Here is a 13,936-nt window from a genome sequence, read left to right on the forward strand (position 1 = left end):
GTCTTACACACCATTACAAACGATAAAACACGAAGCCAAAAAGTAGGTATCTATTTCATCAATCTTCGTCTTATGGGTAGACACGATTACGCCTTTAACACCGCATTTTTATTTCCGCCCTGTTTTGGAATTGAGATAGCGGTAAAAATTTTGGCAAAGCGTTAAACACCCTTACTTTAATAATGAAGGGTTTAATCATTATTTCTAAAGACGTTTAACTGATTTTATTTTGGGACAAATGAAGGCGCAGTACCTGTCTCGCTTTATGGCGGACAACTAGATCGATAGATGTATTTACATGGTGCATCGCACCCACACATCTCATCGCACTTCGCATCCATTTCAGATAACTCGGCCTGTTGCTCGCATAAAAACGTTTTCAGGATCTTTTCTTCCCCCGAGCAATTGTGGACCGGAATGCCCTTCCCCACGAAGTCGCCGCCCCCTCATGCCAATCTTCATTTATTGAAGCCTTAAACATTTATTTTCAAACACAATTACCTGTGTTTGCATTTTTTGTCTGTAAACCCACCCCTTACGTAATGCCTTCAGAGAGAGGTCTTTAAGGAAATAAAGTGATGTGATAAGATGTGATATTGAAGAAAGGCAGAGAGGTTGGCCGGAATGGTTAAAATCTGGCCTGCTACTCTGCACTGGGGAAGGGGAGAAGGAGGATCATGATGGGTGACGACGCGGGAGAAGGCATATGAAAATACATACAAGCAAGGCAGCTTGCTTTAAAAGCGCGAATCAAGTCCGGTGGTGCGCAAAAAACGGCAAAGAGCCCGCACTGCCTGGGCACTGTTACCCTTGTCCCGCCAAGCGCCCAGCAGCAGTTCCTCCGACAGTGGCCTGAAAGCAGTACCATTCGAGGTGTGCACCCAGTCGGAAAAGACTACAGAACATTTTCTGATGTTACGATAAAATTTCTGTGCGGTTTTTGACGGGGAACCTGTTGTGACAACAGAACATTTTGCAATAACATCAGAAATTTCTGTAATTACAACAGAACAGTGCTACAGAACTGCAGACAACAGAACTATACTACAGAACAACTACAAAACTACAGAAAAGTACTACAGAATTACAGAAAAATCTGATGGTTACGACAGAACTACAGGATATTTTGTCGTATTTTGGACACAGTTCTGTAGTTTTTTTCGACGTCGTCGGTTCGAATCCCTATCTCAAACTAGCTTTTAACTTGACTAAATGAGAGGTCAAATTTTATCCCGTCACCCTGGACGCTATGCAACGCTACACAACGCTGCGTCACAATTTTCATACGAAGTCACGCGTGTTTTCTTAATCATTACGCTAACATAACTGTGCGTTACTGTGACGTATTCTTGACCGAACGTGTCCTATAATAGACCCTTGCACGACTCACGGAGAAATCGCTTTGACTCTGCTGCTAAGGTGGGTAGTCGTCAACTCGTTCCTGTGCAACCAGAACAGCAGCATTAAAATGGCTGAGATGGCTCTCCAGCATATAGAGCACCGTTATGATATTTTTTTCATCTTTCGCAGAGAAATGAGCTGTCTTCATCCACTGTGCGGGCCCTGATATGACGGAGAAAAAAATGATAGCGTTAAGAGTTGGAGAAACAAAAAGTACTTTTCACGGCCTTTGGCCCGCGCCGAAGTCATCGTGGAAAAGTCCAAAATTGTCAAAACCTCGACGCCTGTGCTTGAAGACATGACCGGCAGCTACACATCACTTCTACAACTCACCCGTAAACTACCAGCGATGACAGTTTACGCGACCTCTAACATGGTATTCTTTGGAAGGAGCTTCACTGACTTCTGTAATTTTCTTGCTTAGATTAAATTGCGTTACTTGCAGATCGGTTAATCAAAAAGTTCGCCAAGAGTTATGCGTCCCCAAAGAACGACTCCAAATGAAATACCTCAGGTCATAGCTTGCACTGTCGTGGTACGTAGCGAAAGGTGTCCCTCAAACCAAGCGCCAAGAGACTTGTGTAGCTTGTCCAAAGACAACAGCCCCTTATCCGCCGATCTGTATGTCAGCACTGAGCTCCGCAGAAAAAAAGCAGACCTTCGGAGCACATCATACCTGCTCCGACCACTCCGCGACGTGGCATTGCAACGGCTCAGGTAGAGTATGCTCTACATTAGGTATCTATGTAGAAAGGGCATTATCTCCTTATTAGAGAGATAATGTATGGCAACTAGAGACTGAGAACGAGATGGCTTATACATGTGGGCAAGCAAGACCAGTTTATTTCGTGCCCAGCCAGCGCTATAAATGCGATTGCAAATGTTGGCAGAATTGTCCATCCCTTGAAAATTCAGTCAGTAACATTACGCACTCTTTTTCGTCGAATATCTCCGCGACGACTTCAGCACATTTTGCGAAACCATTTTGATATTAGAGCCAGTAGCTGTGACATCCGTTTTGTAACTTCGTGCGAGAAAAATCGCGTAGTACTTAACCAGCCGAATCATCCGGGAACCTATTTCGAGTTTGATGCATGATGTACGGTGCAAGGAATGCTTAGACACTGTCCTTCAGTCGCCGATTCAGAAGTGATTACTTGATGCTGTAGGAGCTGCCATTAGGCCACATCGCAGTTCGTCCATGAACTTAGAGCCTAACCGACTGTTAGCATCACTCACGACACATGACAAACAGCCGTGAGCACTGAAAGCTAGCTGATCACGTCCTTTTCGGCGTTGCCTGAGGCACGACTGTGAGGTGCATCACTGAGGTGTAGTATCAGTGGAGGCTCCTCTTCATCGCTGTTCTCCCCGATTTTCATGTCGGCATCGTTAATCGGTTCCTGCAGAGCAATGTATTCAACTTGATCAGACATAAGGCAGGCTTTATGCGCAATAGAAAAGCTAGACATTAAAACTCTTGCAGAACAAATACATCAAAACAATGGCACGGTTGTGCATAAAAGAGTTTATCAAGTCCTATTGTTAGCGTGTTGAATCGATTGCGCTTGCTATATGAAAACGGCAACATTAAGCCATATGTTCATAATTACTCTATTGTAAATTTTTGATGAACATTCAAAAACAGGGAGCTCACATTGCAAAGAAACATATATTCCTTTAATATCTCCAGCAGCTGTTTGTTTCTTCATTGCAGCCAAATACCGTCTGATCTGTCAAAAGTGTCTCCCCGTGTTACCAATCGTGCAGAGAATACGACATATCTACTCTCTCTAAGAATAAACACGACCGAGCGATGCTTCGTTGCGGCCTTGGATCTTTCGAAAATTCACTAGCCGTTTTTGCCTACGTTACTAGAACAAGCTAGCAACGTTGGGTTTTGCTGGACGCTATTACTGGAAGTTTTTTAAGCGCGCGCGCGCGCGTGCACGCACGCACACGCGCACACACACACACACACACACACACACACACACACACACACACACACACACACACACACACACACACACACACACACACACACACACACACACACACACACACACACACACACACACACACACACACACACACACACACACACACACACACACACACACACACACACACACACACACACACACACACACACACACACACACACACACACACACACACACACACACACACACGCAGATATATATATATATATATATATATATATATATATATATATATATATATATATATATATATATATATATATCGCATGTTAAGTAGATGCAGAAAAATTATCGCATGTTGAATTATGATTTTTTTAAAAATACACAGCGCAACAAACATAGGACAAGCGAGTAGACGGGAACAGCGCTGTCCCGTCTACTCGTTTGTCCTATGTTTGTTGCACTGTGTATTTTAAAAAAAATGATGCACCAACTAGCTCAACTCACAGTTCTTTTGAATTATGATTTGTTTCTTGTTCTATGATAATTAAGGCTTTACGGGTTTCTTGTAAAGTGGTGTGTTTTGTGCATGCAGGTACCAATGAACTGCATAGTTTCTTTTTTCTTCACGTATGTAATATTGTTTTTGTACATATCCTGCAACTCCTGTCTTGGCTCATGCTGACAGTATGAATAAATAAAAATAGAATAAATAAATAATACTATATATATATATTGCCAGTACACTCAGCAATGCAAGGCGAATGCGCGGGTGGGTGTGTATCACAGACGAAAAGACAATTTTGCCAGAGGATAAACACATAGTTACGTTGAAAAAGACACTCAGCCGCGAAGAGAGATAAAGAGGGTTCGCTGCCAAGTTTTTTAGATTATAGGCTTCTAGGCTAATCCGTGTCGTGCTATCTTTACTTTTGACAAACTTTGTCTCTTCAAACCGGGCCACATATGCATCACCATAACCTCCTTTATACACCCTGTGCCTGTCAACTCCGCGCTCCACTGCCGTCGCCGCCGCTCCTCCTCCGTTGACAAGTTACGCCACTGGCTGCCGAGAGATGGCGACAGCGACGTAGGGTCACCCTCGCCAGGCGAGTGCCGGGTGCGCCGTGTTGCAAAGCGGTCCGGATAGCCACGCGCTGCCACTTTCTCCCTGTTTCGTGGACTGTTTTGCAGTATGCAAGGTCATGCTTCTACTTTTATCTGCCTTTTGGTGCTGCAGGAATACAGCATTGCAGTAAGTGCCAGCTTTGCTTTGTCCTTCCGGCGATATAGCCGCGAAGTATTCAGCTGCTTTGAGGCTTGTAAAAAATAGTGCAAGCACCAAACACTGTGTTTATTAAGCGTCAATACTGCATTGTATTGTATTGTATTGTATTGGGTTTTTTGGCGCATAAGCAACTCAGGCTATCATGCGCCAGGAACAAGGTTTGTTTTTATTTTGTGCATAAGGAGTTATATATATATATATATATATATATATATATATATATATATATATATATATATATATATATATATATATATATATATATATATATATATATATATATAATGAGGGGGTGCTCATTATAATACATGAAGGAAAGAAGACAACAGCCGGCGAGGCCAAGGAAAGTGCTGGGGATGGTACTTTGTATTTTTTTTTAATGTTTACTTGGATAATCACAGAAACTAGTAATGTAATCTGTTTACGGAAAATATAATTAAACACAAAGTAGAACTGCTTCTACTTTGTGTTTAATTATCTTTCCCATAAACGGATTACATTACTAATTTCTGTGATTATCCATGGAAACATTAAAAAAAAAAGAAAAAAAAAAGACAAAGTACCATCCCCAGCGCTTTCCTTGGCCTCGCCGACTGTTGGCTTCGTATATATATATATATATATACACACACACACACACACACACACACACACACACACACACACACACACACACACACACACACACACACACACACACACACACACACACACACACACACACACACACACACACACACACACACACACACACACACACACACACACACACACACACACACACACACATATATATATATATATATATATATTATATATATATATATATATATATATATATATATATATATATATATATATATATATATATATATATATATATATATATATATATATATTCCTAAGGTTTGGTCAGGAGCTTTGTATCCTTTAGACAATGGATAACATTTTCAACTTCGACAAGTGGATCTTTTCCCAACAGCAGGCTGAGATAGAGAGGAAAATTTTTTTTCCTTAACTTTTCTAGTTCAGTGCAGGAAAGTAGGACGTGGTTTATTGTTAGTTCACCTGCGCATCTTTCACAGGGAGGTCTGTCGTCTTTCTTTAGAATAAAGCTATGTGTCATATGAGTGTGTGCGATGCGAAGACGACATAAAATGACTTCGATGAAGCGTTTTTGGTGACTGCACGATTTCCATTCTTCAATGATAGACTTGACAAGGTGAAACATATTATTAATTTCGTTGTTACATGAGCTCTTCCATTTTACTCTCAGTTTTCTCTCTACAAGTCTTAGAACATCTTTATGTGGTATGTTGACTGGCTGTATTTTAGTATGAGGGGCTGCTGCAGCACATGCATCAGCTCTCATTGCCGCTGATTCCAACGTGGCTTGGTACCCAACAGAGTTTAATTGTATGCCCCTGTGTTTCTGCGGCTATTATATTATGAATTATGTTTCCGATTAAAGGTTCTGTAGCATTTCTATGATTTAATGGTGTGATAACGCTGAGAGAATCGGTATAAAGGATGCTATTTTCAAAACCTGTCCTTAATATTTTTTCTACCGCCAAAGAAATAGCGTGACATTCAGCTGTGAAAATTGATGAGAAATCCGTTAATTGTACTATATTTTCCCATTTTTCTTGTACCACAGAACTTCCAACGTGAGATACTGTTTTAGACCCATCTGTATAGAACGCTGTGTAATCTCTGTATTTGTCATTTAGTGCCAAAAACTCCTGTACTATGTGTTCATGCGGTGTTTCTTACGGAACTGTGTCAATGTAAAGTCATGTACAGCGGGGAAATGGTACCAGGGGGGCAGTGGGCTGGGTTTTCGGGCAATATTTGGAAGAGAATCAAGTATGTCTAATTCTTCGCATATCTGTTCAAAAGGAAGAATTAATGGTCTGATTGTTTGAGGTTTGTTGTTAATCAGGGTTCTGAATGAGCACTTTGAAACTAATAGTGTAATAGTAATGTTAAATGTTTACCTGTGATTTCTGGACTGCAATGCTAATTGCTTCCCTGCCTAGCTCGTCTGCGTAGTGTGTTAGATGTGCTCCTGCGATGGCTTTTTTTTTTTTGCAGTATACGCTAATTACGAAATTTTGTGATAAAATAGAAACACAAGATTTACCTATTGTGAAGATGACTACTTTAAAGTGAGTTAAACCGAGTCGTGCAAAGCCTATATTAGTTTTCCTTGTCAACTAAATCGCTGTCCCTCTCTAGCATCGGAAACCGCAAAACTCCTACTCAACCGCATTAAGGCCCGTGAAAAATAATGACAGCACCAGAAGTGTGTTTATTACGCGTCAGTAAGGTAATAATAATAAATGTGCACGTGTATTTTCTGGACAGCGATGTTAACTTCCTCCCTGGTTAGCTCGTCTGTGTGGTATGTTACATGTGCTCCAGCGCAGTATTTTTTGTTTCGCTAACTGCGCAATTCTTTGAAAAAATAAATATAGATAGATAGATGTATTTATTGAAAGGAAAAGTCAGAGAGGTTGGCCGGAATAATTCAAATCTGGCCTGCTACTCTGCACTGGGGAAGGGGAAGGAGAGAAGAGAAAAAATAGAAACACAAGCTTTGCCTATTGCGACGATTATTTTGGAGTGATCGAAACAGAAAGATGCAACGCGTATATTCGTCTTTCCTTGTTTTTTTTTAAGTTAAAAAAAAAAAAAAAACGTTTGTACGACGCGCTGAATCATTGAAAGTAACAGCTGATACCAAAATTGTTCTCCTTACAAATCTCAATGGCGTACTGCGATGCAGTTGTTCCAATTATCTGTAAATCAAGCTGGCTTCTGAAGTGCTATCAGTGACAGCAGTCACCGTGAACATTTTTCCCTAATATGCACGATTCATGCTTAGGAACAGTTACCACGCCAGCGAATAACAGCGCTCCCGCCCCGCGCCAACGTTCGTACCTGTGCGACCTGTGCGCCTCGACCCTACGTCAGTGGCGCCCTCAGCGAGGGGAGCGGTAGCGCCGCGCAACTTTACCCGACGGCGCCGCTCTATTGTACGCGCGGCGCGTCGACAGGCACCATCACATTTACTTATGCGAGCAACTATATGCTTGTAATGGGAATCTTCATTTTTTAATTTTCGGACGTGTTCCCCAAGACGGTCATTGACACAACGTCCAGTTTGGCCGATGTAATAATTCGCACAAGTCTTGGGAATGGAATGAACCAAGAAAGAGAGAGGGGAGGGAGTAGACAAGGCGGCTTAGCACAAAGGCCTGAATAAGACGACGGAGGTCGTGAGATCTCAGCCGTGTGACGGGCAAGAAAATCCATGATGTAACCATGGACCCGGGAACAAACGTTAAGGGTGGAAAGTGCGTGTAGGATGGTGGCATGGAGGACGTTAATATAGAAATCTTCGCAAAGATATAAGACGTTGTCAAAGGCTTTCGTCAAGTCCAGTTCCAAGATTGCGCGAGTGCGCTTGACATGAAGCACGTGAATGACCTCTTGGGAGAGTGAGAGCATGACGTCCTGGGTGGAGAGGAATGGGCGAAAGCCGAAAATTGAATCAGGGAAGAGGTGGCTGTTCTCGAGGAAGCTCTGCAAGCGGTCTGGCAGGAGGGCCAGATTGAAGAGCAGGGGCGACAAGACCGATCCCTGCGGGGTGCCCCTATCACTGAGCTCGACAGGATACGCCTTCTCTTCCCCTATCCTGATGGTCGCTGTTCGGTTTGGCAGAAAAGCTTTGGTGTAGCCGAATGTCTTTCGGCCACACCTGGTCATATTGAGATCCTGCAACACGCTCGCGTGGGGCACGTTATCAAACGCTCCCTTCAGGTCGAGGGCGAGTATCCCGAGCGGCGCGTGCCTCGTTGCCGGCTTGACGACCAGTTGCATCGTCACGTCTTGGGTGCTGAGATGTTGCCTGAAGCCGTAATTCGTCTCCGGCATCTGATCCGTTTCTTCGAGGACCTTCATGCGATCACCGTCCCCGCGCACGACGTGAGGGAGACGGGCCGCATGTTGTCTATCGTGATGGTCTTGCCGGGCTTTGGAATGAAGCAGACCACGACGCCTTTCCATTCCTTCGGCAACTGCTAGCCCTCCCAGACTTTGTTTATGTGCCCTAGGAGGCCGCGGGCCGCTTTACCGCTCATGTTACTGAGTAGGCTGTACGTTATATCATTCCTGCCGGATGCACTTCTCTTGTTACTTTCATCTATCGCTGTCCACAGTTCCGACATGTAAAACGGCCAGTCCAACTCTTCGTCGTCGGGTCCTTCGTACCTCTCGGGCACCGGGTACTGCCCCTTCCCTGTCTTTAGGTACCTCGCCTTCAGGTCTTTCAGGAGCCCGCGGTCGTCTTCCTTGTACATGTTCAATACTTTGGTAAGGTTGCGATTGGTCGTTGTTTTGCTACTCAATGAGTCGGTCAGATGACTCGAGAGACACCACGTTTTCCACGTCGAGAGCTTGCCCTGCAGGCCGTCGCAGGTCTTCAGCCAATTCTCCCTGCATAGTTTGGTCGCGTGCTCGGTGATCTGTTTGTTCATGGCTGCTATGCGCTTGGCCAGCTTTCTGTTGTGCCTTTGACGTTTCCATCGCCGCGTTAACGAGTGTCGGGCTGCCCGCATGCAATGTGGTCTACACTTCAAGCGGTCGGATGCTTTGGGGAAATGAAGGCAGGTTATATTTATAGTCACACAGTCATGTGGCTCCTTCAATGTCAATGGTTAGTCCACGCTGACGTGTGTTGGTTTATAAAAAGAAAAGGTGCAGTATCTGCCACATTTTTCTGTGGACACGTGAACCGCACAGCGACATTTCTTCACCATGCTCCTTGAAAATTTAAGGCCCCGCGAAGGCCACCTCTATCTAACTTAATGAAAATTTCGTTTCCAAATCGCGGATCGAAAAGGCGGGGTTGCATGGGCTATTGTTCCAACACACACAGATTTTACTCGTATCACTATGTCCAAGCCATAGTTAAGCCCCCACAATTTTTATTGTTTAGAAATCTTTATTGCGCAACCAGCAAGAGATGAATTGGTTTTGTCGGTGCAGGTGGAAGGTCAGCTAATTAGATGAAGGTATCATAGAGAGCTTAGCAATTAGATACTTAATAATTATATAACTTCTACACAAAGCTATTAGAAACACCGGGTCGGAGAATTATAAGAAACTTTGGCGTTCATAGATGCCTAATCCGTACTATAGGCCATGGAATATCAGAGAATCTGAATAGAAGCTTTCGAAAACGTTTTAAGATATTGTGAACTCCACAGTGGGTGGTTCGTTAAAACATCCCGGAACTGCATGGTTCTGCGCTGCACACTTTGTGGCGCTTTACCGACATGCCACCGCGAATAGAAGGTTGCCCCAAGGCTGGGGTGCCGCGAATGTTTCTGGTATCCCGCGTGTATCGTGCCGAGGAAGGTTGGCCATCTTATTCCAACGTACCTTTAGCTGCTCGTTCAGCAGTCCCAGCCGCCTCCACAGACGCAGGAAGGCAGGGCTGGAGAGCCGCAGGCTTTGGTATAACTCTTGCTTCCCGTCTGGCATGTCGAATAGATGAGAGGTAAAGACACGTAAGTGCTGAAGCAAGATGTACTTCAAAGGAAAACAGACCCTCGTCAGCAAAAACAAGAGAAAAACAGACTCGCTGTATGGGACCCGAACGCTTTCATTGTGAACATTGAAAGTGACAAACAGGTGTTGTATTTTAAAGTGCGCAATAGATGGTGATTGATTTGACCTTTTCGAACTTTGGTGAATACAAGACCAGTGTTTTGGTTTTTGTGGTTTAACGTCCTAAAGCGACTCAGGCTATGAGACGTCGTAGTGGAAGGCTCCGGATATTTCGACCACCTGGGGTTCTTTAACATGTTTTGTTGTTGATGAAGTGACAGAATACCACTCGACTGTCGTTGTTTTTGATGTTTCGTATCTGCGGCACGAGCCCGTTTATTGTTTGGAGACATAGGAGTTCGTTTATCACACAGCGCGTCAGATAGCTACCGAGTCCAGGGAAAGACTGACTGAAGAGCAGCCAGTACACCTCTCCTCCGCCGGAGCACAGTGGCGCCCTCTACAAAGCTCTGGGGTTTAGAGATACCAGTGACCGGGTGAATAAACCGGCGGTGGAAACTAGCAGAAAACGACTGGAAGATCGGTGGCTTAAAAGCAGAGAAGTGACATAATGCTAGTAATCTAGAAACAAAAATTTAATAAATAGAATGATGGTTTAGTTAACCATTCTAAATCAATAATTAAGATAAAGGGAGAAAAATGAGCATGATAGCTACTGCTATAACCTCGTTTCAAAGGGGACGCTCCTATATTCCATTCCATCCATTCCATTCCATTCCATCGAGATGTCAGGTTTGTCGCTAGACAAGAGAAATTACGGGTAATAAAGAAAAAAATTCTCACGAGCCCGGAGTGGAGTTCTTTTTTTCTTTATTACCGACTTCGACACGACACAGGTACAAAATGTAATGATAAAACACTTCAGAGCACATATACTGAAGTCACAGGTTTAAAATGTTTTTCAACTGCACCAGTTCCTTAAGCAGTCCAATCAATGTTGGCTGGTCAGGAAGTACACGACGCGCTTATCGAACCGTATGACACTTTCAATAGGGTTTTGCCCGTTCGATTCCCGACTGAGACGACCTATTTCTTTTTCTTTAAGTGCGAAGCCTGTTTTCTGATCACAATTTGTGATCACACTTTCTAAACATGCCGCGCATGAGCCAGGACCTTAAGAACAATTTATCGAGAGTATACCTCGCTTCTTTCATTGAAAGCTGCTGGACAATATTTGGGTTATCTCCTAAAGTTTAAATTGCAACATAGCGCTTTTCTTTTGAAGCCAGTCTAATCATGGGACTTTAATTATTCATCTCTAATGCTAATATGATATAAGTAATTGTATTGGGACTTCTTTGTGCAAAAAGGTTCTGCCTTCCCCACTGGACATTCAGAAATTTACAACAAATTTGGAAGTGATGATGACTGACTGCGGCGCTCAGGCGTCGTTTCTGAAAGTACTATTCTAGCCACTGTACTGAAAGTGAGATTTCGTGAACAATGTGGCCTGTGTGCTCATAAGATTCGGCTGTTCTTAGGCATGGAGTTGGCGTTTCCATAAGGGGACGTGAAAGCTAGAGTGGTGAATGGGCCGAAGCACAGGCGCCAGGTGCGTGCTGATCGCATCGAGCCGGGCGCCTTCGAGCCAGCGCCGCGTCGGCGACCCTCTTTCACCATATTTTACATTCCGTATGGCTTTTCTTTTGTCGTCGTATCTTACTGCCTGCCATGGATATTACGCTTTGTTTATGAACGCGGGAGCATTTAGCGACTATGTTCGAAGGAACTTGTCCCCAGAGTTTGTCATCACGATAGCGGTGAACTGAAGATAGTTAGATGAAAGACAATTATATGTGAAATAGGACCAAGAAATCTCGCCAGGAAAATGTTGTGGTCGAAGTGGAGTCATCACTTAATTACAGCCAAAATCCAATCAGACGTCAACATAGCTGAACGAGCTAATGGCGACGTCCAAACAGACGTGACGCCACAAAACCAGAAGACGACGTGTGTTTCGGCGTCAGTACAGTATACCGTCAAAGTGAAAAAGTGCTAATAAATGGTCGAGGTCGGCCTTGATTCTAGATACTAACTTCCGAAATTGTACGGAGCCTTAAAAGCCGAGCGGTTTTCTCTAAATCAAGCCCCAAACATTACAGCGTCCGTAGACGTCGTCGATGGGTGGCGTGATATTTGGTGGGCCGTGTGTGATTGCTTTGTGCTATTGAATACACAAAAATTTGCCGCAATCACTGCAGAACCTGCACTGGAGAAATGCGTAAGCCTGAGTGTTGCTGTTTTGTCCACGAGATGTGTGAGCAGGATTCTGGGAGGGACAGATACTATGCCTTTCCTTTCCTTTAATCCAATTACAGAGTTCCGGTGAACTTTGATGCGTTCAGCGAAACGTTCGGCAAGGGGTGCGCGATGTACTGTATGCAGCGGCAACGCTCTAGCTTTCGAATTTCTGCACTGCAGATTCCTGCAGTGCTCTCAGAATTTTTCAGTCTGCAGTTGGCTGATTATATTTCTTTATACACACTTTCTAACCATTCCCACCCATTCGTGCATGCAAATGACGTCCTTTTCCTCTCGTTCAGGCGAGGAGGAGGAGGAGGAAAAACTTTATTTAGCCCTATATTATTTGGCGGTTTTTGGACGTCTTCAGAGATGTCTGCTTGTTGTATCCACAAGAGTCTTCTCCGTCGACTTCGTCCACTTTTTCACAATGGTCGGTTGCCCTCAGTCCAGGGCTCCGCTGGCTGCTGCCGCCCGTTGGGCTCGCTGTACCAGACCTTGCTGGTCTTCGCAGCGGTCGCTGGACAGCAGAGTCTCCCATTGCTCCGCACTCGGGTTTCGAATTTTGGGGACCACATCTATGTTTTGACATGCCCATGTGATGTGATATATTGCTGGTTTTTCATCGCACCACGGACATCTGTCAGCGTATATGGTAGGGTGCATTTTGTTTAGTATGTGTAGGTTTCGGTATGAACCCGTCTGTAATTGTCTCCATATGACAGTTTCCTCTCTGGTGAGAGAACTGTGCGGGGGGGGGGGGGGGGGGATATCGCATTCTCCTTCCTCTATAGTTTTCTAGTATGGCCGAGTATGCCTTGGGTGCTGGCAAAAGTTCCGCGGACCCGTCGGATGCTCGGAAAGTAGTATATGCTCGAGCTATCCTGTCAGCCTCTTGGTTCCCTGCCACCCCCATGTGCCCCGGTACCCATACAATTTTGTGTCTGGTCTTGTTTTCTTCGTGGTTTTTAATTCTGTCGCTCGCTTCGAGGAGTATACGAAGCGCGTGACGACCAATCCTACCATTCATGAAATTTCGACAGGCTGTTTGAGAGTCCGTGAGTATCGTTAGCGACCGCCCAGCTCTATAGCCCTCCGCCACCGCTAGAGAAATGGCTACTTCCTCGGCCTCTGCTGCTGTGCAGTGTCGGATAGAGGCGCTGGTCACTTCGCGTAGAGACGAATTGACCACCGTGGCCACTGCAATTTTGTTCTGTCCTCCTCTCGAGGACGCGTCTGCATACACAGTCGTGTCTTGAGGAGCGTATGTTTTTGAATAAAATCGGCCCTTGCTTCTCTTCTACCTTGGTGGAGGTTAGGGTCCATGTTTCTCGGGATTGGAGCTACCTTGAGGGACTTGCGAAGTTCGTCGGGGATCGTTACCGTCCTCGCTATTTCTCGCATCTGCTCACAGTTTCCGAGT

General features: G+C 44.5%; 1 protein-coding gene across 1 annotated transcript in view; it reads right to left on the bottom strand.

Moving 5' to 3' along the window:
* Positions 1-2,672: 2,672 nt before the first annotated feature.
* LOC146178920 (putative sodium-dependent multivitamin transporter) overlaps positions 2,673-13,936 on the bottom strand; it is a 100,639-nt gene continuing 89,375 nt past the window's right edge. Inside the window, exons 14-15 of the mRNA XM_084580068.1 lie at positions 10,084-10,178; positions 2,673-2,804 (exon numbers count right to left, since the gene is read on the bottom strand). Coding sequence (XP_084436194.1) covers positions 2,673-2,804; positions 10,084-10,178 — 227 coding nt within the window. The remainder of the gene's footprint in view (positions 2,805-10,083; positions 10,179-13,936) is intronic.

Source organism: Amblyomma maculatum, chromosome 9 (assembly GCF_055883805.1).
Source record: "Amblyomma maculatum isolate TAMU_Amacu chromosome 9, ASM5588380v1, whole genome shotgun sequence".
Taxonomy (NCBI): domain Eukaryota; kingdom Metazoa; phylum Arthropoda; class Arachnida; order Ixodida; family Ixodidae; genus Amblyomma; species Amblyomma maculatum.